This window comes from Perna viridis, chromosome 14 (assembly GCF_037379345.1).
Source record: "Perna viridis isolate PV_CMFRI_1.1 ecotype Kerala chromosome 14, ASM3737934v1, whole genome shotgun sequence".
Taxonomy (NCBI): Eukaryota; Metazoa; Mollusca; class Bivalvia; order Mytilida; family Mytilidae; genus Perna; species Perna viridis.
Window position 1 is genome coordinate 22,806,454 of NC_142458.1, and position 25,200 is coordinate 22,831,653.

At 32.9% G+C, this 25,200-nt stretch overlaps 1 protein-coding gene across 2 annotated transcripts; it reads right to left on the minus strand.

Annotated features, from left to right (window-relative positions):
- On the minus strand, positions 1 to 24,919 carry LOC148598668 (C-type lectin domain family 4 member E-like). 2 transcript variants are annotated; one of them, XM_088562214.1, is made up of 6 exons: positions 24,399 to 24,919; positions 3,691 to 3,778; positions 1,728 to 1,810; positions 1,384 to 1,477; positions 792 to 996; positions 1 to 195 (listed from the first exon to the last, which is right to left on the minus strand). In XM_088562214.1, exons 1-6 carry the CDS (start codon positions 24,705 to 24,707, stop codon positions 186 to 188), a joined length of 789 nt encoding a protein of 262 aa, XP_088418340.1. In that variant the 5' UTR covers positions 24,708 to 24,919; the 3' UTR covers positions 1 to 185. The 2 variants fall into 2 exon arrangements, with proteins under 2 accessions (XP_088418340.1, XP_088418339.1); XM_088562213.1 differs by having other exon boundaries at positions 1 to 208.
- Between the last annotated feature and the right edge of the window lie 281 nt (positions 24,920 to 25,200).

Below are 25,200 nucleotides of genomic sequence, written 5' to 3' on the forward strand. Positions count from 1 at the left end.
GACATTGTAATAATTCTATACTTGATAAGATATTAAGCAAATGAAAAAAATAAAAATGGCAGTAATTCTTCAAAGGAAAATGTCTGTTTTCATCATTTAACTTTACATATATATTCTATAAATAAATACGCAATTTCAACTGCTTTGTCAACCAGGCCTCCGTCCCTTCTTTATGCACTATCAAATCACCACAGCCTATAAAATAGTACTAAAGAATCTATATATAATTAGCAGTTATAATATGACGTGCTTTAAAGCTGTCTAGACCACAACAGTGGTAATAAAATGATCAAGAGTAAACAATGAACGAAGATTCTAGCGGAAATTTATAATGTAATCCAGAGATAAAAACCAGAAAATATACACATACATTGCACATCAAAATATGTTAATAACCAAAATTATACAAGTCCACCAAAAACTGGGAGCATGGACCAGGTGCACCGATAAGATAAGCGTCCTCTGCTTTTCTAGAGATATCCGCAGATTTGCTCACAAAAAGGCAATTACATGGTCGACGAAATAGGAAAGGAAAACTTTAACAATTAAAATAAATCAATTCTCATGATGCAGATGGACGATCAACGTGGTCATTTAGGTCGTACAAAGCGACATAAACGGCCAGCTCGTTGTGAAACAGTGATACAGTTGAGTTTCCATGATTTATTTCTTAAACAAATTTTTCTGTTACAGATTTCCTTTAATTCTATGATATGATAATTTCAGTTTTTATTTTCGCAGAAACTATTTTATTTCAGCAAACGTTGTATTACAAATGATATTCTACCTACCAATTTTCACACACAAATCGCATCTTCAATCCACAAGGAATATCATTCCATTTTGATGACATAACCAGACAGTTCTCAGAATATTCCTGTTTACCGGAATCATTCGGTTCACCATAAGACCAGTAAGTAATAGTGATCGGGGTTTTACTATAAGCCCAAATCCATTTTGATTCTGTTTGATTATCTGTTCCACCAATCCAATATTCTAAACAATGCATCATCATATTTATATAACAAATAGACTTAACATCATTAATGAATTAACTATATCAACATTTAAATAATGTCAGTTAATTGAAATAAATGGGAAATTACTTCAGGAAGATATAGATTGAATCTTCCAGAAGAAACCCGCTCCGCCCTCTGGGCAAAATACCACGGGTGTTGGACTAAATGCAGACGATATTGTCATAGATGTCACAGCGGTTTGAAATTGCGTCCAATCGATGAAACTACCAAATATTTGTTATTAAATTATAATAGTTTTTAATTCATCGGCAGATTTACAGTTCTTATACATATAACAGTGTCTTTTCTACAATGTGTAAAACAATATTTATACTAAAGTGAAATGTAGTTAAGTCATACTCACTCTGCCTTTTTATACTTGCCACGGATGTCAGACAGTTTATTTCTTCTTTAGTCCTAGGTTCAGCTAAGATATAGTTCTTCGATTCACAATATATCTGTAAAATAATGAAAATGGATCTTAAAATTACATTTAATTATATCCTGACATAAATAATGGAATGACGAAAACTAAGAAAGATTGTTTTGTATTAATATTTAAGCAAATTAAACGCAGTTTTATATATGTTGAACTAAAAGTAACTCATTAGTATGATTATCATCGGTAATTTTAAGTATTAAATTGTTTAAATGGTCTCTGGATAATTAAATATCCTGCATTATCCTGTCTGCCCCTTCGGAACCTACCTTCGCGCTTAACCAGTTTCTTGTTATATCGCTGAAGAAATAGCATTTTCCGTTTAGTTGTAGCCATCCAATTCTGCATGTTGCTGTAACAGAGTATGATATTGCACTTGAAAATGAAAATGGTCAGCTTTTTCTGTAGTATAGAAATCACTTTTTTGACGCAGTTCAGTCTACTAACATATAGCATTAAAGAAAGTAGACCTAGGGTAAGTAGGGTAAGGGACACAAAATGTTTGTATTTACCATTTTACATTAATCTCAGGTAAGCATCAAAGTAACTTGGATTAACTTCATTCTGTTTCAAAGTAAAGCTTGAAAGGCTTTAGTGAAATTGAATATAATAAAACATATTGATTTCAAGAGTAATGTCCCTAACCCTAGGTCTACCTCCTTAATTAATATATAATATATATTTAAACCGTGATCACGATTGGGACCCTAAGAAACGCAGTAAAATTTAAAGGATCCAATTTGCGTTAGCTTTCTGTTGATCGCTCATGGGAAATTCATATCATGTGAAGTCGTTTGGTTTTAACATGTCATTTTTAGTATTCTTAATACTATAAAAAAGTGCAATTTAAATTCTTTAGTATACACATTTATTACAAGACTGATAACCAACCCACCTATTGTAAGTCGCAGTATCATATATGTAAAATCTCAAAAACCGTTAAATTCTTATTTAATTTCAAGTACAATTTAAAAAAGTGAAAATGAGATTATGCCTTCTCCTTTTATTATGTTCTGTTTGTATTTATATAAATCGGAATTCCATAAAAAAATCTTTTGAAATGCAAGACCTTGAAAGAAACTAAATCCTTTGATTACACACATCGATTTATTGATAATATTCAATAGTAGTTCTAAATTTTGAGAATAAATTCCATTTATTGACCAGATTTATGACAAAAATTCTCCGCCATTTTGAAATCTTTACCACCTTGAATTTGACGACAGTAAACATACATTTTTTATTACGTGATATTCATTTTAAACGAGTTTCACATGAAAATTCACGTGAACCTCACTTGAAATTAACATGATTTTCACGTGTAATTCACTTAACACGAACTTCTTGTGCACATGGATGTCATATGAATTGTCTCTTGTGTGGCAAACTTTATTTTCTTAATGCAGATGAAAGTCATGTGAACTTTGTGGTGAGAAAATTATGTGAAATAACTTTGCGTGTGTAGTCATCCAATAAGAAAGGCGTTTTTCATTCATTTTTAAATTGAGCTAGTAAGTAGTATCCAGACTCGGACATTGTTTTATAGCAAAGTTATGGGTAAATACGCCTACTACGTTACATAAAAAAGGTTTGATTTCCAATTGCATGACCATGTTGAGAAATATTCTGTTTCTGACCAGGTTTAGGACGTACACGTTTTTTCTTTACTTTCATCTGAAAATTTACTCGTCTTTCCAAGACAATTAAAGCCGTATTTTAAGATGTTTGCCCCCAATTTGTCATTTTATTTCAGTTATTCATATTTCTGTACTGTTTGACTGTTTATGTCGCAATTTTTGCTGCCCGTTTGTTTTGTAATACATCTGAAATAATTAACCGTAATCGAAGTAGAAGTTAAAAGCACAAAAAAAACAAAAAAAAAAAAAAAAAAGAGGTTCAACCAATAATTATACGAAGTAAGTCTTGATTTACTTGTACCGTAAAAAAAGATGCTGTGACTTCATAGTTAAAAAGAAATGTTTAGATTTTGTTGTTTTCCTTTTTTATATATCTCATCGAAACGATCCGTGACCCTAGGCAAAAAATGTAACAACCTTAATTTTCCAAGACGTTATATTTCGATGTGTTAATATTTACACTTCCAAGATGACACCATTTAAACTAATATAACATTGTGCTATCAAAATACCCCGTTTTACGAGATACAGATAATATTTTGTACAAAATAATAACCTTTGTACAATATATTAAAGAGATAAGTAATGAACATACCTAATTTGACGCTGATGTACTCTTTCAGGTTTTTCTCGATACATTTAGACTTTCCTGAACACGGGTTTGGAAAACATGGGTTCTTACTCTGGAATAAATCAAGAGAAAGCAACATTATTCAGAATCATCACAAAATCTATATGTATTAAAATACATACATTCTTATCTAGTCAGGGCTGTATTTTTTTTTATATATTTAAAAAATAGTCCTTCAAGCAGAAAGTCCTTAATGCATTATAAGGCCAACCAAATTCTTTTATTTTATTCTAATTCGGTAATAGAAACAAACCCCGGAACTGGTTTTGTCTTGTTTGTCATATGGTCCTTTAAAATTAAATAAATTATGTGGTAAATTTGCACTTTGCACAAGTTACTGTTCTTAATTTGGCTTGATTAGGTTGATTTCAGCGGGCGATAAATTATAGTATTTTTCTAAACACAGATTTTTATACAGACAAGACAGAGTAATCAAGGGAACCAAGGTTATAGCGGTAATCAAAAGAATGTAATTCAGGGACAAAAACCAGATATGGAAAACAGACATACACAACAAAGAACATAAAGTAACTAAAATCATATATACAAAAGAACAAAAGTAAATGAGCAAGTCGGACTCCACTAAAAACTGGGAGCATGGACCATGTGCACCGGTAGGGTAAGATAATTGTTATATATTACTATATCATACACGTATGTATACCGCTGATCGGTATATGTATGTATGTGAGTATGTATGTGTGTATGAATATGTGTATGTATTTGTATGAATATTAAGGAAGTAAATACTTGTTTTACACATCAACAGTCACCAAGTGCTCCTCTACCTGCTGACCCATTCCTTCACTCTTATGAAGCTGACTTTATAGCTGACCTGATCCGAAAAGGGAATATCATTTAGCTAGATCCTTTAATCTCAGTTGCCGGTATATAGATGACGTATTATCTTTAAACAATCCTAATCTCGGGGATTTGATACATCGCATCTACCCTTAAGAACTGGAGATAATGGATACTACAAACACTGTTAAGTCAGCCCCATATCTTGACCTACACTTAGAAATCGATGGTAAAGGAAAACTATTGACCAAACTATATGGAAAACCTGATCACTTTTCATTCAGAATTGTCAAATTTCCTTTCATCTGTGGCACCTTCAGCACCTGCGTATGGCGTGTTCAAATCACAACTCATACGTAATGCCAGAGCTTGTCGAAACTACGTAGACTTCTTGTATTGCGCTAGAATTCTAACAAATATACTTCTTGAACAGGTGTTATGTTGCTTCAAGATTGAAGTCATCACTACAGAAGTTTTATGGTCGTCTTCATGAATTAATCGTAGATCGGTGTATCCATTTGCGCCCTGAACACTGATTTGTTCAACGTATCATAGTTTTCCTTTTCTCTTTCGTCTACCCCGGACTTGACATTTTATGAGCAACTCGGCTGGTGTTTTAGTTACTTTATGTTCTTTGTTGTGTATGTCTGTTTTCCATGTCTGGTCTTTGTCTCTGAATTACATTCTTTTGATAATCAAATAACCTTGGTTCCCTTGATTATTCTGTCACTACTTGTCGGAAAGTCAATACATACACTCCGATAGTGACTTTGTGAAAATTATTGGTATGCTCATTTGGTACATTTGAGACAAAACTATTTCATAAATATTCACGGAAACTTTTTTTTACAATACATATGTATTTTGCAACTTTTATTTCAAGATACGTCAATATACATGTATTTTGCACTTGCTTGATCGGAGCAAAATGGCAGCATATAGAGATACTTGTTTTCCCCAAAATATTTATCACGTTAACTCTTTCGTTATCATTCGTTTTTTTTTAATTTTACTTATGTTTACGACCCTACATTTTGCATCAGCTGCCGATAGACCATTACAATAATAACTTTTCTGGGAAAATTCCTGCTTTTTACAAAGGGTGCTGAGTGAAGTAATGCAAAAAATATTGTACAAGCTCCACACAGCAGCATCGTTCGTTTCGTTCCTTACTTATTGATGCAGACAAGCCTTTCGTGCTGTTTGACAATCCAACTGCATTGGTTGCGGCACTGATTTTTTATTACATCTATTCTACATTACCAATAGAAGTGAACACCGAGAAATTCAACATTTTTAACCTTCAGTTTAACTTGATGGATTGCTCCGGTGGTATCAAATTAAGATTAAGTATGTCCAATTCGGAATATGTACAATATTTTACACATAATCTGTGATTCATAAAATGCAAATGACAGCTTTCAAGAAAACCTAATTATGATTGTTTTGATAACTCCTACGTAAGGTATTTTCTCATAGTCCACAATTCAGAAAACTGCAGCGCCTCAACTTGAAAATTGTTTTCAAAACCACAATGGATGCTGATCATGGGTAAAGGTAGAGAAGGAACAAGAACAAGAAATCGACTTTTTGTCAGATTGGATACATACCATCCGACCGTTGGTACGGAATCGTATTGACAATCTATAGGAATGAGTCACAAAAAATTCCCAAATCTGTATTAAACGATCGTGTAAATCATGCTATCGTCCCTAAAAAACATTGTAGTTGTTGTTTGAAAAGGCCATTACCTGTATTCCCTTATTAGGTACTTCGGCATTGATAGTAACATCCTACTCCTGGCTAACATAATAATATGACTGTAATGACCATGTACAGTCAGAATATAACTGCAGCAAACAAAGTATGCCTACTTAAACGCTCATTTTGTTTTATTAAGTCACAGTTCGACCATATAAACACTTAAAATGTCAGTTAAAAACAAAAATGTGTTGTAGTAGACAATCTAAAGACACCAAAGCAAATCTTGTGTTGAGTTAGACACAGAATGTCCAATGCAACATTTTTTGCGTTGAGTTGGACAAATTTTGTCTACCTCAATGCAAAAAGTGTTGACGTAGACATTTTTTGTCTGTCTAACTCAACCAAAAAAGCGTTGACATAGACATTTTTTGACTAACTCAACAGAAAAAGTTCTGACATGTCCAAATAATGTCTACCTAAACATCTTATTTTGTTTAAATTGACATAAAATGATTGATGCAATACCTTTGATCATAGAGGTAAACAAAATGTAGTTTTTATAGACAGAAAAAGCGTTGAATGAGACATTATTTTGTCCAGTAGTGATATACAAACGTACTACTTTTGACATACTATTGCCCATAGTGGAAGATGAACAGCTAGTTGCGCTACCACCTACTCTCGTTGTGGCATTAATTATATATGAATACTTTAAATTTCTAAGAGAAACTTCTAAACCTAAAATCCCGCAGCTTATATCTTAAATCAGTTCTCTCCAAACTCTTGACTTCTCAACTCTACACTACGTTGCCACATGATAAATTGAGTTTCGTTTAAAGAACTTATTCATGAATCTTTTGCCGATTCAAAAATATGTTGCCCTTGTTCACAAATCCACATTTTGTTTCTAAAACATTTCAAATGAGTAACTTGTGCCACACAGAAAAACAGGTTAGTAATATGTTTGATTCTTTTCATCGATAACATATTTGTCACATTTGGAGGATTTTTTTTAAACAAGTTGCTTTTCCAATGGGCACACTCCTCTACAAGCCGATTTGTTTTTGTATTCATACTAGACTAAATTTCTCAAAATTTCGTAAAGAAACTAGATATAAAAGATGTTAAATCTTTTAATTTTACATACCAATATTATGATGTATTGTCCATCCACAAACCTTCTTTTGGTAAATTATTACTTTCAAAATATCAACCAGAGCTCGAAAAAGGCAGACTACAAAAACAGCTTGTTCTGTTTACTCTGTTTGACCTACATTTCGAATTTTACGAAGTGGTTATCTTAGCACTAAGATTTATGTAAAAGAGAGGACTCAAATTTTAATATAATAAAAATTCTTTACCTTAGAGGAATAATATACCTTCTTCTCCTGCATATGGTGTTTATATTTCAAAATTGATTTGCTACGCTGAAAGTAAGTAATAACTTCTTTTAATTTCTTGAACCCCTTAAATATCTGTGTAACAGACCCATAAATCAGAGCCTAAAATGCTCTCTTACCAGATTTTGTTTATGTATCAGTCTATTAGTCCTTGGTTAAAAAATACTCAGTTTCTTCCAAAACAATGAGTTATATCTAAGGGCTTTCCCTACCAAGGAAATACCTTATGGTTTTTCTAATGTTTTAAGGGCTTTCCCTATCTGGGAAAGACCTTATTGTTTTTCTAATGTTTTTAAGGGCTTTCCCTACCAGAGAAATACCTTATTATTTTTCTAATGTTTTTTTTCCATTATTATTATTCCGTTATTTGAAAATTTTTCTTTGACATGCTCTCCCCTATTCATCTTTCAAGATATCATTACCAAATTTGGACCATTGACAGAGCTTATTAAGGACTTTTACCAGATGACCCAGATGAATAAAGAATTCCATTATCCATTGAAGAAGTTATTCCCTTTTATTGGCGTTTTTTTCATCATGGTCCCCCGAACTCATTTTTCAGGATATCATGACCATATTTGGTGAACATGTAGATGTCATCAGGTTCAATTAGGAAATGACCCTGCTGAGGATTTCATTACTATCTTTATGAGTTATGTTCATTTAAAACAGTTTCTTTTGATCGCTCATATCTTAAAAACCATAAGAGATAGAATAATTCTGGAAACGGTTTCATGTAAATTAGCAGACGACCTAATTAATTTGTATTTTGTTATTAAACCATACGGGAGTTATATCCCTTGAAATATCATACTTATGTTGTAAATAATTATATTTCGAGAACCGGAAGTTGTCGAAGCGTAGGATCTTCATCACTGATCTTTGGTCTATGTGACCTTTCATTTTCACCCGACGTCAACGGTCACAGTGTGCTAGTTGTTTCCCCTTTCAATATTTACTTTAGCACGGCCCTGTTGCGTCATCTTTCAAGATGTCATCACAAAATTCGGACCATCGATAAACCTTTCTTCCGACTTTCACAGGATAATCCCATGAAGAATTTCATTATCCATTGTAGCAGTTATCTCCCGTTTATTAGCGTCTTATCAATACGGTTAATAGGTCCCCCGAACTCATTTCTCAGGATTCATTATCATACTTGGTGAACATGTAGATGTCATCATGTTCTATTAGAAAATGACCCTGCTAAGGATTTCATTATCATCTTTAAGAGGTATGTCCCCTTAAAACAATTTATTTCGATCCATCATATCTTGAAAACCATAATAGATAGAATCAATCTAAAAACTGTTTCATGTACACAGGATGAATACCTAATGCATAAACATAAACATCTATTTTATTATCAAACCATACAGGAGTTATATCCCTTGAAATATCATACTTAAGTTTATATTTCGAGAACCAGAATTTGTAGAAACATGGGACCTTCATCAATGAAATGAAAGGTCCATGTGACCTTTCATTTGCATCCAAGGTTAAAGTTCATAGAGTGCTAGAAAGACTTCTTACTGCAAAATACAGGCCTTGATGTTGAGAAAACAATAAGAGATAAGTGCAGACATACAGCACATGAAATGACCCTCTCGATAAGCCCTACATTTTGAGACAACATTTACAACTGTCAGACCGTCTGTTCAAAAGTTATGACAATTTAAAGGTTTTGCAAGAATCCTACTTGTGGTTCTCGAGTTTGTTATTTCATCATATTTTAATAATCATTGCAAATTACCATACAGTTTTCAGATTTGACATATCTTGTCTAGTTTTGGATCTATTGAAATTTTAAATTTGGAGAGCGGGGGTATATATTTTTAAATCCACAACAGACACACAAATGGTCATTCAAAAAATAAAAAAATGAAAGATCTGCACAAGTACAACTGTTTCTCAAGATACAAAGAACCAATATAAAAAACCAATGATACTACAACAACTTAAAATTTTCATATTTTCCAATGATTTTATATACTTCATTAATACCAATTTATAGATTTGATATTGCATCATTTTTTTTTTTAACTTTGTCGAAGGTGGTCATGTGGTATATCATTTTGAAGGTCTAAATGAGCACATTTAACAAATCAGAGTTTCAACCATAAGTGATACCATAAGTGATACATGTTGTAATAGTAGGGTCATTAAGTGCAAAAATTTAAAGTTCTTAGCGGGTAAGGTTGTTGCATATCAAATGAAAGGTCTGAAAGCGTACATCCGAAATATCGAAGTTTTGTCTCGAAATAAATGACTTGGGTGAGGTCAATGAGTGCAAAACTTAAGTTGTTTATAAAGTTAGGTTGTCGCATATCAAATTAAAGGTCGTAATGTGTACATCTCAAATTTCAGTTTATTTATATAGAAAAAGAACCCAACTGGGGTTAATAAGTGCAAAATTCTAAAGTTCACAGAAAGTAGGGTTGTTGTATATCTAACGGGAGGTCGTCGAGTTGACATTACAAAAATTATGATGGGAACATCGACAATTGATTTTGACAAGTTCACCAAGTGCGAAAAGTCAAACTGTTGTAGATGTTTTAATGTGTATATTAAAAAGGGAAAGTTTTCAAGGGAAAGACTTTTCAATTGTTTAACAAAAAATTGACATACTAGTTGTTTTTTTGTAAATTGTTCTTTGTGCTGATGTGTCCGCAGATTTATCTATTATGACACAATAGGATGCAAACAATATTGGTATAATCACGCCGCATTTTAAAGTAAGGTTAAATGCGCTGTCAAACCTTGATTTAACCCACCATTTCGTTTGAAATGCTTGTACCAATGGGGTATCAGCTGCTCCGGTGGTGTAATGACTTTTTTGCCAGATCTATTGTGTACCTCGGTAATTGTTTTGTTACCCTTATCCTCTATCTTCGAAAAGCTATGCTTTGATTGAAAAAATACTGTCAGGACTTTTTGGAATAAGTGTATTCTGATAGGTATTATTATATTAACGTCCTGGTTCGTAGTTCACACAGAAAGGAAATGATGTTTACTGAGAGTTCTGCTACGACATTAACGACGGATAAACAAAGTAATTCAATGTTTGTTCTTCCAAAATTCAATACATCACATATGTTTTTATATGACCGATCAGACACGAAACGCGCCGTCTTCACTTGTCAAAAAAAAAAAAAAACACATTAACTTGTCACGGACAGTCGGACAATGATGAACCCTTTAAGTTTCCTAATATTATTTTGTGGGTTGGTCAAGTTATGGAATTGTGCAAAACAAACACCCTTGTCCACAGTTTACCGCTGTTTTATTTAAAATCCCTTTGATCTTGCTATACGATAATTTTCAATCTCACGCCAGTCGAGTGAGAATGAAAATTATCGCTAGTTTCTATATCCTCGCGTGACATACAAGTAACAGCGTAGGAATATTTGACTACCAAAATAACCCAAATTGTTTACTGTATATGAAATAATGGACAATTTGTAGCATTATTATCTATTCTATAATGGAAAATGATTAAATACAGTAACTTACCCAATAAGAATGAATTAATCCCTAAATTATTCCACAAATTTGAAACGCCACCGTCATAGTCAACTGATTTTTTCGCAATAGGGTCTCAATTTTGACCTGGTCCTTAGATGACACCTCACATGTATTTGCAATTAAAACAACAACACTTATTAACTTGGTCATGTAGTCGGAAAAAATATATAGTTCCATTCCAATTATATCCAGATACAAAATACGTTCGTTCGGCCTGTCTGAATATTTTTATACAACCGCCAAAAAAAAAAACCCAAAACGAAACAAAACAAAAACAAACAAACAAACAAACAAACAAAAAACAAAAAGAAAAATGCGGACATATAAAGGTATCGTGGTGTGATTGTTGTTGGCATCTGTTAAATTTTGTTTATTTATGAAAAATTGATTGTTTTGAATTTTTTTCACATTGTTCATCGGGTATATGGCGAGGGATACAGTTTTTGGAAATTTTTGCCCCAATGAATTTGAAAAGAAGGAGCTAAAAGAGGTAATATACATGTATGCATTTTAATTAGAATATACAAATAGTTAATTGATAATATAATTTTTATGATTCCTTGTCACTGTGTTACTTTTGAAATTCCGTTTTCAGTGTTTTTTTTCTGAGAAGACTCATCTTAAGCAGTTTAAAAGTTAAGGGGTATGAAATTTGGTCACACACAAAGTTTTCTAATTTTTAGTCACATTTATTCTTTTTGTTTTTACTAGATTCTTCATAAAAACTCCCTGCCTGTGTTGTTCAATCAGTGTTCGTTACATCCGATAAAATATATTGGTTTTTTAATGTTTGGAAATCCCTGTCTACATTATACAATTAGAAGTCATTTTTACAGTTTTTGAGAAACCTGGGCCAAAGTTTGCCACGTCCCAAAACATAAACTATTTTGTTTTGGGTTCGATTTTGAATTTAAAAAAAAATTTGATTAGATTCCTCGCTAAAATTCTTGCCTGCATTTTACAATTAGGCTACATATATCTCTTACAATTTTCAAGTTATAAAAATCAAGCATCTTGCGGTCATAGCATGCTGCACTCTGCGAAGTTCATTATCATTGACAGACAAAAATACAGGAAATGATCATGTTTCCTCCAGTAGGAATTTGTTTTTACCAGTTGCCATTTCCAATTGCTTTTTCAGCACAATTTAGGCAGTCTCATCAGGAATTTTTTAAGGCAAAAATATTGGGTAGAAGATATCCTCCCTATGAGTTCTAGATCCTCAACAAATTGTGTTTACTTTGGTGGAAATTTTTCAATAATAGTAGATTCCAAATCATTGGAGGCACAGAATGACTATTTTCGTAAGATGCCTGGTTCAGAATATGAAAACAAAACTTACAAAGTTTGTCCTATATATGCATATTAAGTTAATTGCAGCAGACAATGCATGGATATAAATTCAACTCAACCTATCATATTATATACTGGTTGTGAAAAGTTTCAGAAAAAAATGAAAGGAATTGGCACCTCCAGAAAAATAATATTTTCTCTGGTCACTGGGGGTCTAGTCTGAGATTGCTTTGACATCTGAAGGCCTATTAAGAATATTTGGGGCTTTTTGTGGTCCTGCAGCCACAGCATATCTTAAAAAGGCTGTCAGGCATCGGCGTAACCTCGTACTACTTCTTGTCGTACACCATGTTCTACCTCATTTACTATTTTTGCATAGTCAATGTGTAACACATCGTTATTACATAGTCCATGTAATAAAAACTGTTCAATCGGTTGTCCCTTTATAACAATAAATGCTCGAGATAAATACAACTGTCATGGTAAATTGTAATACGTATGTATTTTATCATTTATTCTTCCATAATTAAATAATTGATTGATAAGAGTCAGTATGGATTTAGATATAACTAAACTTATAAAAGTATCTGGAGTTTTATCAATGCCTGCTGTTCAGACTTTTCCAGATATAATAAGACTTAAATCTGGCTGATAATAATTTAAAACATGTACAATTTAGAACAACATACGTATGCATGTATGTAATTAAATTGGTTTCAAACTGGGCAGGAACGAGTTATGGGAAGTATCTATTGAAATGATCATCTTATTCTTCTGACTTTGCAAAAAATAGAGTCAGCAACGTACATTTTGAAGCTTTTGTAATACAAAGTCTGACTAGCACTCCTCAGGCGCAGATTTTCAATTGATCTATTTCGTCTCCTGGAAGCATTTTCGTGTATTTTAATTTTGGTCCAATTATATAATATATATATGATTTGATTCCTCATCAAAATCCTTGTCTAGCTTGCCGAAACTATGCAGCTTTTTGTATCACTCTAGAATTCTAACAAATAGGCTTCTGGAATAGGGTTATGTTGCTACAGAAGTTTTATGGTTGTCATCATGAACTCGTGGATAGCTACGGTGTATCCATCTGCGCTATGAAACTGATTTTTTTTAAATGTGTCATTATTTTACTTTCCTCTTTCGTCTACCCCTGACTTGACTTTTTATGAGCAACTCGGTGGGTGTTTCTAGAAAAGCAAAGAACGCTTACCTTACCGGTACACCTGGTCCATGCTTCCAGATTTTAGTGGAGATCGAGTTGCTCATTTGCTTTTGTTACTTTTTATGTATGATTTTAGTTACTTTATATTATTTGTTGTGTATGTCTTTTTTCCATTTCTGGTCTTTGTCCCTGAATTACATTTTTTGTTTCTCGATATAACCTTGGTTCTCTCGATTTCTCTTTCCCTTACCTAGATGCCAGAATTATATTGAGCTATGGTATTTTCCAATTTTTAGTTATACATTCCTAAGCTCTAGGGCAAAATCAAATTCATTTCAATTTCTCTAGTGGAAGTAACTGCATTTTCCATTTGGACTGAGAAATGATTATTACCAGGGAATGTAAGGATACTCTATAGCATTTCTATTGATAATTTGGGTCAAGCACTGTTAGTCCAAAAGTACTTCCCATTTCATCAATCGAACGTGAAATAAACATTTTGTTTTTATGCTCCAACAAAGTAGGAAACATATAATGCTGTCCATTAACTAAAGTTTATCATATGAAAAAACCTGCATATACTATTTGCCATCATTCAATATCTATAATTCTATTATAATGTATAGATCATGTAAAAATGATTACATTTCATTATGCAATTAAACCTTTTAGCGAACTGGGGTGTTACAGAACGTTAATCTAAAGGTAGAAGTTAGTTTTCCTTAAAGGGTATATAGTATTATTATGACCTTTTACACGTATTTGCATAACGCAACAACTTCATGGTTGATTAATCACATACAAAAGAAGAATGTTACTCAAGTTTGAATTTGAAATTGGTTTCCGTGAATAAGATGAGTTTAAGCAATTAAAATCAAATGCCTATTAGAGTATGAATAAATTTAATTATCCTGATAAACGATGCTCTTACAATTTAGTAAAACTGCAAGTGATGACAGTTTGTCTTTTTAACAAATAAAATGCTTTAACAAGAATCTTAACTTGTTGACGTTCAACGTCAAATGTCAAGGTCTCATAGTGACTTGCATGTTTTATGTCTATGATATTCATGTGAAATCACGGGAACTCTCTTTGATACATACATATAAGGTCTATATCACAGTGTCAGTAATTTAAATTTATCCTGCACTGGAATGTTTTGCTCCGTTCAAATAAAGGAGTACAATGTACTCATATTTTTATTGCCCTTACCAAAAGTATGACTCTCTTGCAAATAATTGCCAAAAAATAAAAAAAAGCAAACAAAAAAACAACAACAAAAAAACAACAAAAAACAAAAAATCAAAAAACAAAACAAAAACAAAAACAAAAACAAAACAAACAAACAAACAAAATAAAAACAAATGCAATATATTTGCTGCAAATTTGTATTAGAACATAAACCATGCAGACTATGTTTGTTGCAGCTTGCTGTAAACACTGATGGAATAATATGGAAAGCTGCGATGTTTTAGCAAACATCATAACTAAAAATGTACTGTTTTGCAAATGAGGTCCACTGCAAGTTAGTGGCAGATACTGATAGCCTTATTAAGGTTGCTGAGATGTGGCAAACATTGTTATGCAATAAAGGTAACATGAATGTACATGTATGTATTTGTACATATATTAGCTAGATTGCCAGTAAATAATGCCTATTCAATTTTAGATTTATCACTGAAATCGTGCCAGTTTTTGATTTGCAAGTTAAAAAATGTTTTCACAAGTTTCAAGACACATAGTCATGCTAATGTTACTTAAGATAATGCTCATTCACAAGTGTAGCTATTCTGTACTACCTTTTCGCGGACACACTCATACATGTATATAAGAGTATATAATGTTTGCGGAAAAAAATATGTACATATATCTCTCTATATATCTCTGTAGCAATCCAGTAAGACAAAAAAAAAATAAAAATAAAAATAAAAATAAAATAAAAAAATGAAAAGAGTAGTTGAAATAATGAATCTTAATTTTTATCATGAATTCTATTCCAACTTCTAACTAGTACATGTTCCAACTGTTCTAGTGCTCATTGCATCGAAAAGAAAAACAAACAAGCATAGAGTTTTAATTCTACTGCTTGCCACTATGATCTTTGTAAAACAGTAATGAACATTTAAATGGAAATGTGGTCTTACTTTGGATAAAAACATGTTCTAGAGGTACACTTCGATGTCGAATATTTCTTTTTTTACCAATATTAATCAATATACTACTATGGACTTGACTTTTTATAAGCAACTCGGCAGGTGTTTCTAGAAAAGCACAGGTCGCTTACCCTGCCGGTGTACCTGGTCCATGCTCCCAGTTTTTAGTGCTGTCCGAGTTTACTCATTTACTTCGTTTACTTTGTATGTATTATTTTTGTTATTTTATGTCATTTGTTGTGTTTGTCTGTTTTCTATTCCTGGATTACATTGTTTTGATTTCCACTAGAATCATGCTTCCCTTGATTACTCTTTCATAAAAACAATACATATTTGATTCTATAGTACATAGGTAGAATCGCTTGTATAAATGGTTGAAACAGTCGTCATCTTAGGATATCATTCAACTTAATTTCACTCACATGATATCGAGACACTTTTGACAGGTACTTGTCGTGTTCTATATTATATATCAAATATATTTGATATTGGATACGTGATATTCCTACTCTGAATGATCTAAGGTTATAAATACTACAAACATGTAAAACCCTACCCATCCAAGTTCACCAAACTGAGGGGCAACACATTGCTATGCCTCCGCTTTCCAATTATCGTTTGAAGTAAGTGTAAGCAAAACAGATGATATAAGAACAATGATGAGCATGTATAATGCTGCTTTGAGAGACTAAAACGATTATATGATATTACATATTATTATACTTCATATCAATTTCCTGAACTTTGATTGATTCAATACGAGGGTAATATTCTGCTCTTTCACATGGCTCAGAGGGTTGTAATATGTTTTGTCTATTACTTCCTCGTGAAACCGATTCAAACATATTTCATTTGGTTGGATTTGTCATGTTTATCTTCAGAATATACGCTGTAAGACTTCAGAACATAAAATGTTATTCATCGAATTGGTACACGAAATGGGTTCAAAAGACTGTTAAGACTGTATGATTAAAGACGACATAATCTGTCAATGTGTTTTCACATGGACGGCAATTGGTTCAATTACTACACATCACCACTACAATGAAATGAAAGCTTGCCATGTGTAAAATATAATAATTCGTTTTGGTGTTTTGGTTACATGTAAGGTCCAATTAAATTTTATTTTTTGTCAGAAATACATTTGGTTTCTATCAAACTATATCGAACCCATGCACATATTAGAACAATATGAACAGTTTATATCACAGTAAGAATATTACTTTGAAGTATTTTCAATTGAGACATACGCTTATTTATGAGGTGGTTAGTGGCTACAAAATGTACAGACAGCTTATCGGTTAATGGTCATATTCTGTTACGCAACATGATAAACAGAAAGAGACATATGCGCATTTGTACCCATAAAAGATAATTTAACGTGTGCCTAAACAGTCCGATGAAGTTGTTTAAACACGCATGAAAAACTTATATCAAACAATCAATAATGACGCATTTAAATGTTTCATTGACTGAATTAGTAGGTCATTTTGTGTCGACATTTGTACATGTACATGTATATCATGTCCTTATACCTGTATTGTGGAATTCTCGAACTGTTAAAGGCGTGAAACTTATAAATATACATAACAAAAAAGGACCTATAAGTAGGATTCTTATAATGATGTCCTTCATTTGATTTTATCTGTTAACGTTTTTAAGATTATCCTAAAAAATGGACAAAGTAAAATTTCAGAAAGACCGATGATTTTTTACCTTGACATTGATCTGTCAAACCGATCCGTTTAACCGGTGACCGCTTTTATTTTATAACACGTGACCGATGATCGGTTAATGTATTTTAAGGACTGGCTTGCTTGGGTTTTCACTTTTTACATAAAATTACTAAATGATCATGATATGAATTTTGATATTGCATTTGTAAACTAAAGTAAATTAAATATGACATTTCTTTAATTCGTATCAATAAAAAATCCGAAATTTACATGAAATGATCATACGTCCAGTATATAACACAACTGCGATCAGACCTTTCAACAATCATCGGTTATCGATCCGTCAACCATCATCCAATTATCGGTTATCGATCCGTTAAAAAAGGTTGCGCGGATCGGTTCAAGGACTGTAATCAGAAGGAGAAGGGTCCCATTGAAACAGAAAAACTTTAACAAGCAGAACATTTGAAATGTAGTCATAACAATTGAAAATCTCATTGAAAACACTTAAATCTGTGTTTTTGAGTAGCATGTTTTTTTAATATAATCATCAATCAGGTGGTAATTAATGCAAATCCAACGAACTCAATCCAAAACAGTTACTGATTATAAAACCAGTCCTTGCTTTTGATTTGGCTATCATGCACAGTTAGTTTTGATTTTTTTTGTATTGAGGTGTAATGAATGTATGATTTTCTTAAAAATCAAGAGGTACCCCTGGCGTGTTACATGCTGGGGTTGTCTGGCTATAATACGGAAAACCTGACCGCAAACCATAGTGGTGCACCGTGTTGGGAAAGACGCCACGTTCCTCGCACGTTAAAGAACCCTACTGTTGTATTCTCCCGGAGTAGGAACCATAGGGCTCCGCCACAGGAGGCTAAATTGCCCGACCCTACCCACCTTTCCCTATTTCCAGTGGCAATCAAAATTTGTCAACCCCCCATTGTCCTTGTGTCCCATCCCTTTTTCATTTCATCATCATTTCATGTTCATTTTATCATTAATTTCATGTTCATTGTCTGAAATTGCTGAAACATTGCTGCTCGGACGTTAAACCCCAACAAACAAACATAAAAATCAAGATCTTGATACAGAAATGATTATCGTTTTGTAAAAGTATATTGTATGTGGACTTGTTTTGTTGGTTTTCCCCTATACTATGAATCATTTCTATCATTGGCAATATCTGAATTGAATATGAGCTTGAGTCTGAAATAAAACCTTTGATATATAATGGGTAAAATGAAATCTTTATCTAACTACAGAAAATATTTTACCGCATTAAACAACATGTTACTCCTGGAATTGATTTTTTGAACACTATTTTAAAAATACAGTGAGCTGGTTGTTAGATCTTCTATTAAAATATGAAAAAAGGATTTAAAAGTTTAATTTCTGACTCACAATTTCACCATAAAACCGTTTTGAACAACTTAGTGTTAATTTCAGAACTCGTTTTTTTACAGGAAAACGACTTTTAGCTGTTCTACCATTGACCTACTGCTTGATAGGTTTTCACAAAATCGAATTCTAAACTATTTTGACAAATGTTGATCTCAACCATTGAGTTTCTAGTACCTTAATTGAAAAGGTACAAATCAATTCTTACTAACGTTGAACTTAAAGTATTGTTCATCGCTACCAGAATGATCCCGTGAGCCTTGCTCAAATAAAAATAAGTTAAAATAGGTAAACATTCCTCTTAATATCTATAACCATCCCTAATATGCCGTGATATACCAAAAACAAAAATATAATAAAATAAAGCGCTTATTCAAATCAATACAACGGCATTCATCGTTTGGTCTTTTCTACCAAGGACGATGATTGTGATTTACCGTCTATGCACTGGATTCCTAAACTCCACAGAGTCCATACAAACAACGTTTCATAGCTGGATCCGCAAAATATACCACCAAACCTCTTTCAAAACTTTTAAATTCTATACTCTCAACTGTCAAAGAGGGTCTACAGTCCTACAACTATACTTCGCATCTACCCCAAAGAACTTGAGATATAAGATACTACAGACACTGTGAAGTCAGCCTCATATCTTGACCTACACTTTGAAATCGATGGTAAAGGAAAATTATTGACCAAACTTTACGACAAACGTGATGTTTTTTCATTCAAAATTGTCAACTTTCCTTTCATCTGTGGCAACATCCCTTCAGCACCTGCACATGGAGTGTTCATATCACAACTCATACGTAATGCCAGAGCTTGCCGAAAATACGCAGACTTTTTGTATTGCGCTAGAACATTAACAAATAAGCTTCTGGAACAGGGTTATGTTGCTACAAGATTGAAGTCATCACTACAGAAGTTTTATGGTCGTTATCATGAATTCGTGGATCATTATGATGTATCCAGCTGCACCATGAAAACTGATTTATTCAACGGGTCATAGTATCCTCTCCTCGTTTGTCTACCCCGAGCAATTCGGCGGGTGTTTCTTGAAAGACAGAGGACGCTTACCCTACTCGTGCACCTTGTCCATGCTCCCAGTTTTAGTGGAGTCCGAGTTGCTCATTTGCTTTTGTTACTTTGTATGTATGATTTTAGTTACTTTATGTTCTTTGTTGTGTATATCTGTTTTCCATGTCTGGTCTTTGTCCCTGGATTACATTCTTTTGATTAACGCTATAACCTTGGTTCCCTTGATTACTCTTTCAATGTAATGCAGCTGTACTTGTTATACCTTGTTTTTTATTCAGATATTTTCAATTTTCTTACGCTTATAAATGTATTTAACTTGTTCTATTCAGTGCTGGAATCTTAAAGAAATCAGGCAACTTGACTAATAATAAATCTTGGAAAAAAAACAAAAAAAACAAAACAAAACAAAACAAAACAAATACAAACAAAGACAAAAAAACATAAAACAAAACCACACACACACACACACACACACGCAAATATGAATACTTCGTAAAGGCGAATAGCAGATATTTTGTGTGTAAGGGGACTCAGAAAAGTTTATAGGTAATATAGAATCCAAGTACATGTAATTCCTAAAAATGAAAATATTAATGCTATGTCTGCATTTTAGATAATAGTTTGAATAAGATTTTATGAAAAGTTTTATATGCACTTTGATTCACCATATGATTGATTTTAACTGGGAATAGAATTTTATTTTTTGTCTAAAAAACTTGCATTCGTGAACTGTATAACATATTTTGCAGCAACTTAACAAAAGCAATCAGAATGGGATCAAATCCATCTCTGTATGCCCCGCTCTGGCATTGAAGTCATATATATATTAGGTCAAAGTTCATAGGCCACTATACACGGTACGTGAAACAATGTCTTTAGGTCATCTACCCACGCAGCAAATATCCAAAGCCATAATTGAAAGACAAATAAAAATACATCCAAGACACTAGGGTGTCACCAATAATAATAGAATTTGGCCTTGAAGTCGAAGTTATCTGTCAGCGGCCACTATATATGGTACGCAACATATCCTCACTAGGTGATCCACCGATATGAAAAATATCGAAAGCCCACACCAAAAGACAAAAACCAAAAAACGACAGCACGAAAAAGCAGGAATGTGACCTTAAGTTCAAAATTCAAGGTCATAGGCTATTATCCAAAGTATGCTACACATCCTAGCATAGGCTGTATGATATGTAACGTTCCAACTTCATGGTCCATTAGGATGACAAAAAGCTTTCCTACATACGTCTATTCTGATATCCAGCAATAACAACACAATAAATCACATACACTTGAAAAATTGAATAATTTGCATCGTCAGAATAACATACAAGTAAACTTTAGATTATACCATGTTTTATTATAAAATATCCACATCTTATGCACAGACAGTTTAATAATTTTATGTCGATGCTCTGACGTCAATTTGTGTTTGTTTGTTTGTTTGTTGGGGTTTAACGTCCGAGCAGCAATATTTCAGCTATATTCAGACAATGAACATGAAATGGATGATAAAATGAACATGAAATGAAAAAAAAAAGGATGGGTCACAAGGATAATAGGGTCGACAAATTTTGATTGCCACTGGAAAAAGGGGGATGGGTAAGGTCGGGCAATTAAGCCTCCTGTGGCGGAGCGCAAAGGTTCCTACTCCTATCGAATACCACGGCAGGGTTCTTTAACGTGCGAGGAACGTGGCATCTTTCCCAACACGGTGCACCACTATGGTTTGCGGTCAGGTTTTCCGTATTATAGCCTGACAACCCCAGCATGTAACACGCCAGGGGTACCCCATTCCACCACCTGGGGCACACATCCCAGTTGCTCTGTGGGCAGAGCGCCTAGCCCCCGGCTAGGTTTCTGAGCACTATTTAGTCGCTTTTTACGACAAGCTTAGCGCTGCTGCAGGCCTATTCTTTTAACACCCGGACCTGCACGGGGCCGTCAATTTGTGTAAATTTGTGTATGTCAAAATTAAATATGCACATTGTGAGTTTACAGTAAACTGTTTCGAGTTTCCTTTAAAGTGTAGGTTCCGAAATTTTTATAATAATAGCAAAATTGGCACATCTGTTTTTAAGAGATCTTGAAAATTAAGTGTAGGTTAAGAAATTTCTATAATCACAGGGGAATTTGGCAAATATGTTTTCCTGAAAAAGGTAAAAAGCTTCCAATTTACACCATATACCACCAACCATTTTCCCCACCCCTTTTGAATCCCACATGTTGAATCACAACAAAGCTGAATACTCCAATTTTGCTGAAACATTTTTATGCATAAGTACATTTGTAAATAGAAAATTTATATCATGACAAAATATATGCTAAAAAACATATTGCATTTTAAAATTTTATCGTTATAAAGGAAGATGTAAACGACTCAAAATATAATATAATAAATGAAATATTATCTCTTATACTTGAAAGGCAGTGCTGGATTTATTAATTTGGTAGTTCTTTTGTTGGTATTTTTGGAAGTACTTCTTCGTTAAACACTGTTGTTATAAATGGAGAAATGTTTTAAAATGAAAGTAAATATACTTTGATATCTTTGTTTGGTTACAATTCCATTATTTGCTTGCATTTTGTAATCGAATTTGTAAAAAAAAAGTTAAATCTAAAAAATGTCCCTAGTGGCCCTTTTCCATTTTTGGTCCACTTAATAATGCTAGATTTATTTGTGACATGATAAACTTTACCTCTTAAAAAATCAAAAAAGAAAGAACAAAAAATTCTTCTGCATGTTTTTAATTATTTTAAAGATGAATTTCAATAAAAGTCTATATTTTATCGATAATGCGTCAAATCACAGTATACGTGTAAATGTTAGTAAGCCACTTCAAATTTAAAAAAGAGGAACTTTCTTGATAAACTGAGAATACTGCTTGGTTCCGAATTTAGAAAAACAGAACTTTATGAAAAAGTCGAAGAAAATAAAGAAACAAGTTTAATGAACTACTTGATCTAAAGGACAGGAAGTGTTAAGGTTACTCCCATATCACTGTAAAATGAATCCAATTGAAATGATTTTGGGGGATCTGCAAGGTTTTGTTGCTATGGAAAATCCAAAATTGAAACAGAATGATGTAAAAGAATTGATTTATAACAGTTTTGAAGCTGTTGATAAACAAAAGTGGCAAACAGCATGTGATCATGTAGAAAATGAAGTGGAACCTATGTTTTGTGAAAAAGATTCTGTCCAAGATGAGACAATTATATTTTTATTAACTTTAGTTCCGACAGTGAGAGCAGCATTTAAAAGTTCTGGTAATCGTTTAGTGACAAATCACTGAAACATCGTCAGAAGATGAATTATGTTGGTATACAGAACATTAATAGAGGTTGTGGCAATGAAACAGCAAACATGAATAATGGGTATATCGTAAGGCAACCTCAGCCGCGAAGTTTGCAGAATTGTTGCTGAAAACAAAATTTTTTGACGCATTTTGCAGTGTGTAAGCCGCAGCTTTGCAGCAATTGCTTTAGTTTGGTAAGGGTGTCTATATTTTGACCCTATGGTTACAGGGGTTGAAACTATGTGGAGATTAAATTTAGTGAACTAAACTCAGTTTTTTTCTAGGTTTGCTGTACCTAAATTTAAGAAAAGTGATATTTTAATCTCCGTAGACCTTATTCTATGGATAATTTGAATTGCTTTTATCACTGTTTGATATTTGAGCCAATTCATTATGTCATTTTTGCCAAAAAAAAATTATAATAATAATAAATGAAATGCAGATTTTTCCATATTTTTTGGTAGCACTTGAATATCAATTATTGAATAAGAACGCTATTTGTACATTACTAAGCTAAGAAATGTATCATTAATCCACTGACAGTGGTCTATTAGCTACATGATGTTTTTATTTTTACCTTGACAGAAATAGGTGTTAAAACAACTACTGAAAGAAAGGCAAATGATTCCCTTTCCCGTTGTGCAGGGGAATTCATTTCTTTGGAGGAAGGGGGAAGGAAGGAAGAGGCTATTTCATCAAAGTTTTGTTTCTTTATTGGTTAGGGAACGAAAATGTTGAGGTGAGTGATGCCCACGCTTTTGTATATTTGTAAATTATTTCTTTAATAATTGTATAGAAATGCCTTCACTTTGTCTGTAAACTTCTCCGGAGGCACTGAACAGAATGTTTTGAACCTTTGCAGTAATGATCTCTAGCATATGGTTTCCAAAATCCTACATTTTGTTGCATTTTTATGTTAAGATAGTCACTATAGATAAAACTTGACATGAGTAAATTTTAAGCTGCTGTCACATCTGCAATGAAAGTCACAGAGAGCTATATAAAGTAGTGTACATTAAAAACTGTTTTCTGTTATTCGGTAACGTTTTTGTCGAAATAATCATATATCACTTAAGACTATGATGAAGGAAAGAAAACCTGAATCCCCCTCCCAAAAACGATATCCGATCTACGGTACTTAATTTTTAATAAAGCCTGTAAAGTAATGAAGTACATATATAGACTATTAATCTAAACTAACGCACCATCTGCCAAGAATCCATTTCTGTGTAGTCATATCCAACTTTATTCTGAAGTAATATGGTAGACGAAACTGTCTTCAATAGTTCACATCTGAATTCGGCACTTATATAATTCACTGCGACACACGTGGTTACCATTAAACAATTCTTTACACACATTTTTGGACCTACACTACTTTTCATTAACATTACTTCGCTGTCACCGAATTTATTTTTGACAAAAGGCCCACCAGTGATAGTAAATGCAAAAGCTTTCTGATCTCCAGCTTGCACTGATAAAATCACCAACGAAATATAGAAAAGATTGGTCATTCTTTAATTTCTTATAAATGTCCACAAAATGAATTACATTTATTTTCTAGAATACATGTAGGAATTGAAACTTTTCAATGAATTACGGCTACAAGTAAAACTATCAATGCCAATGCGGATGTTGTCGATTTAAAATGACTCTCATAATCAAGTCACGTTATAAAGTTCACCTCGCCAATAAAGAGAGCTAAATTTCAATATAAATATGTATTACCCACTCTGCCACTGACAATCTTTTTCAACTCCCATGTATCATATTTATTATTCAAATGAAATTATTCTGTTACCGTGCACTTTATGAACATAATTATTTCATGCTGCACCCAGTCGTAATATGTTTTTAAATAGTAATGATCATTAAATCAATCTAAATGATAAAAGCTTCTATCTTTTCAAAAATGTCATGTTTAATTGTGCTAACACTTTGTCTATAGGAAAAACTAAACAACTCATTTATGGGGAAACATCAATGCCCAACAGTCATAGGATTCAG

What these genes read in the sequence shown, in the direction of transcription:
- LOC148598668 (XM_088562213.1), bottom strand. Translation starts at nt 24,707, where the DNA reads ATGACCAATCTTTTCTATATTTCGTTGGTGATTTTATCAGTGCAAGCT. An exon ending in AAATGGATTCTTGGCAGATG is followed by an intron (nt 3,779 to 24,398) that starts GTGCGTTAGTTT and finishes GATTTATTCCAG; the next exon opens with AGTAAGAACCCATGTTTTCC. An exon ending in GAAACTGGTTAAGCGCGAAG is followed by an intron (nt 1,478 to 1,727) that starts GTAGGTTCCGAA and finishes ATTATTTTACAG; the next exon opens with ATATATTGTGAATCGAAGAA.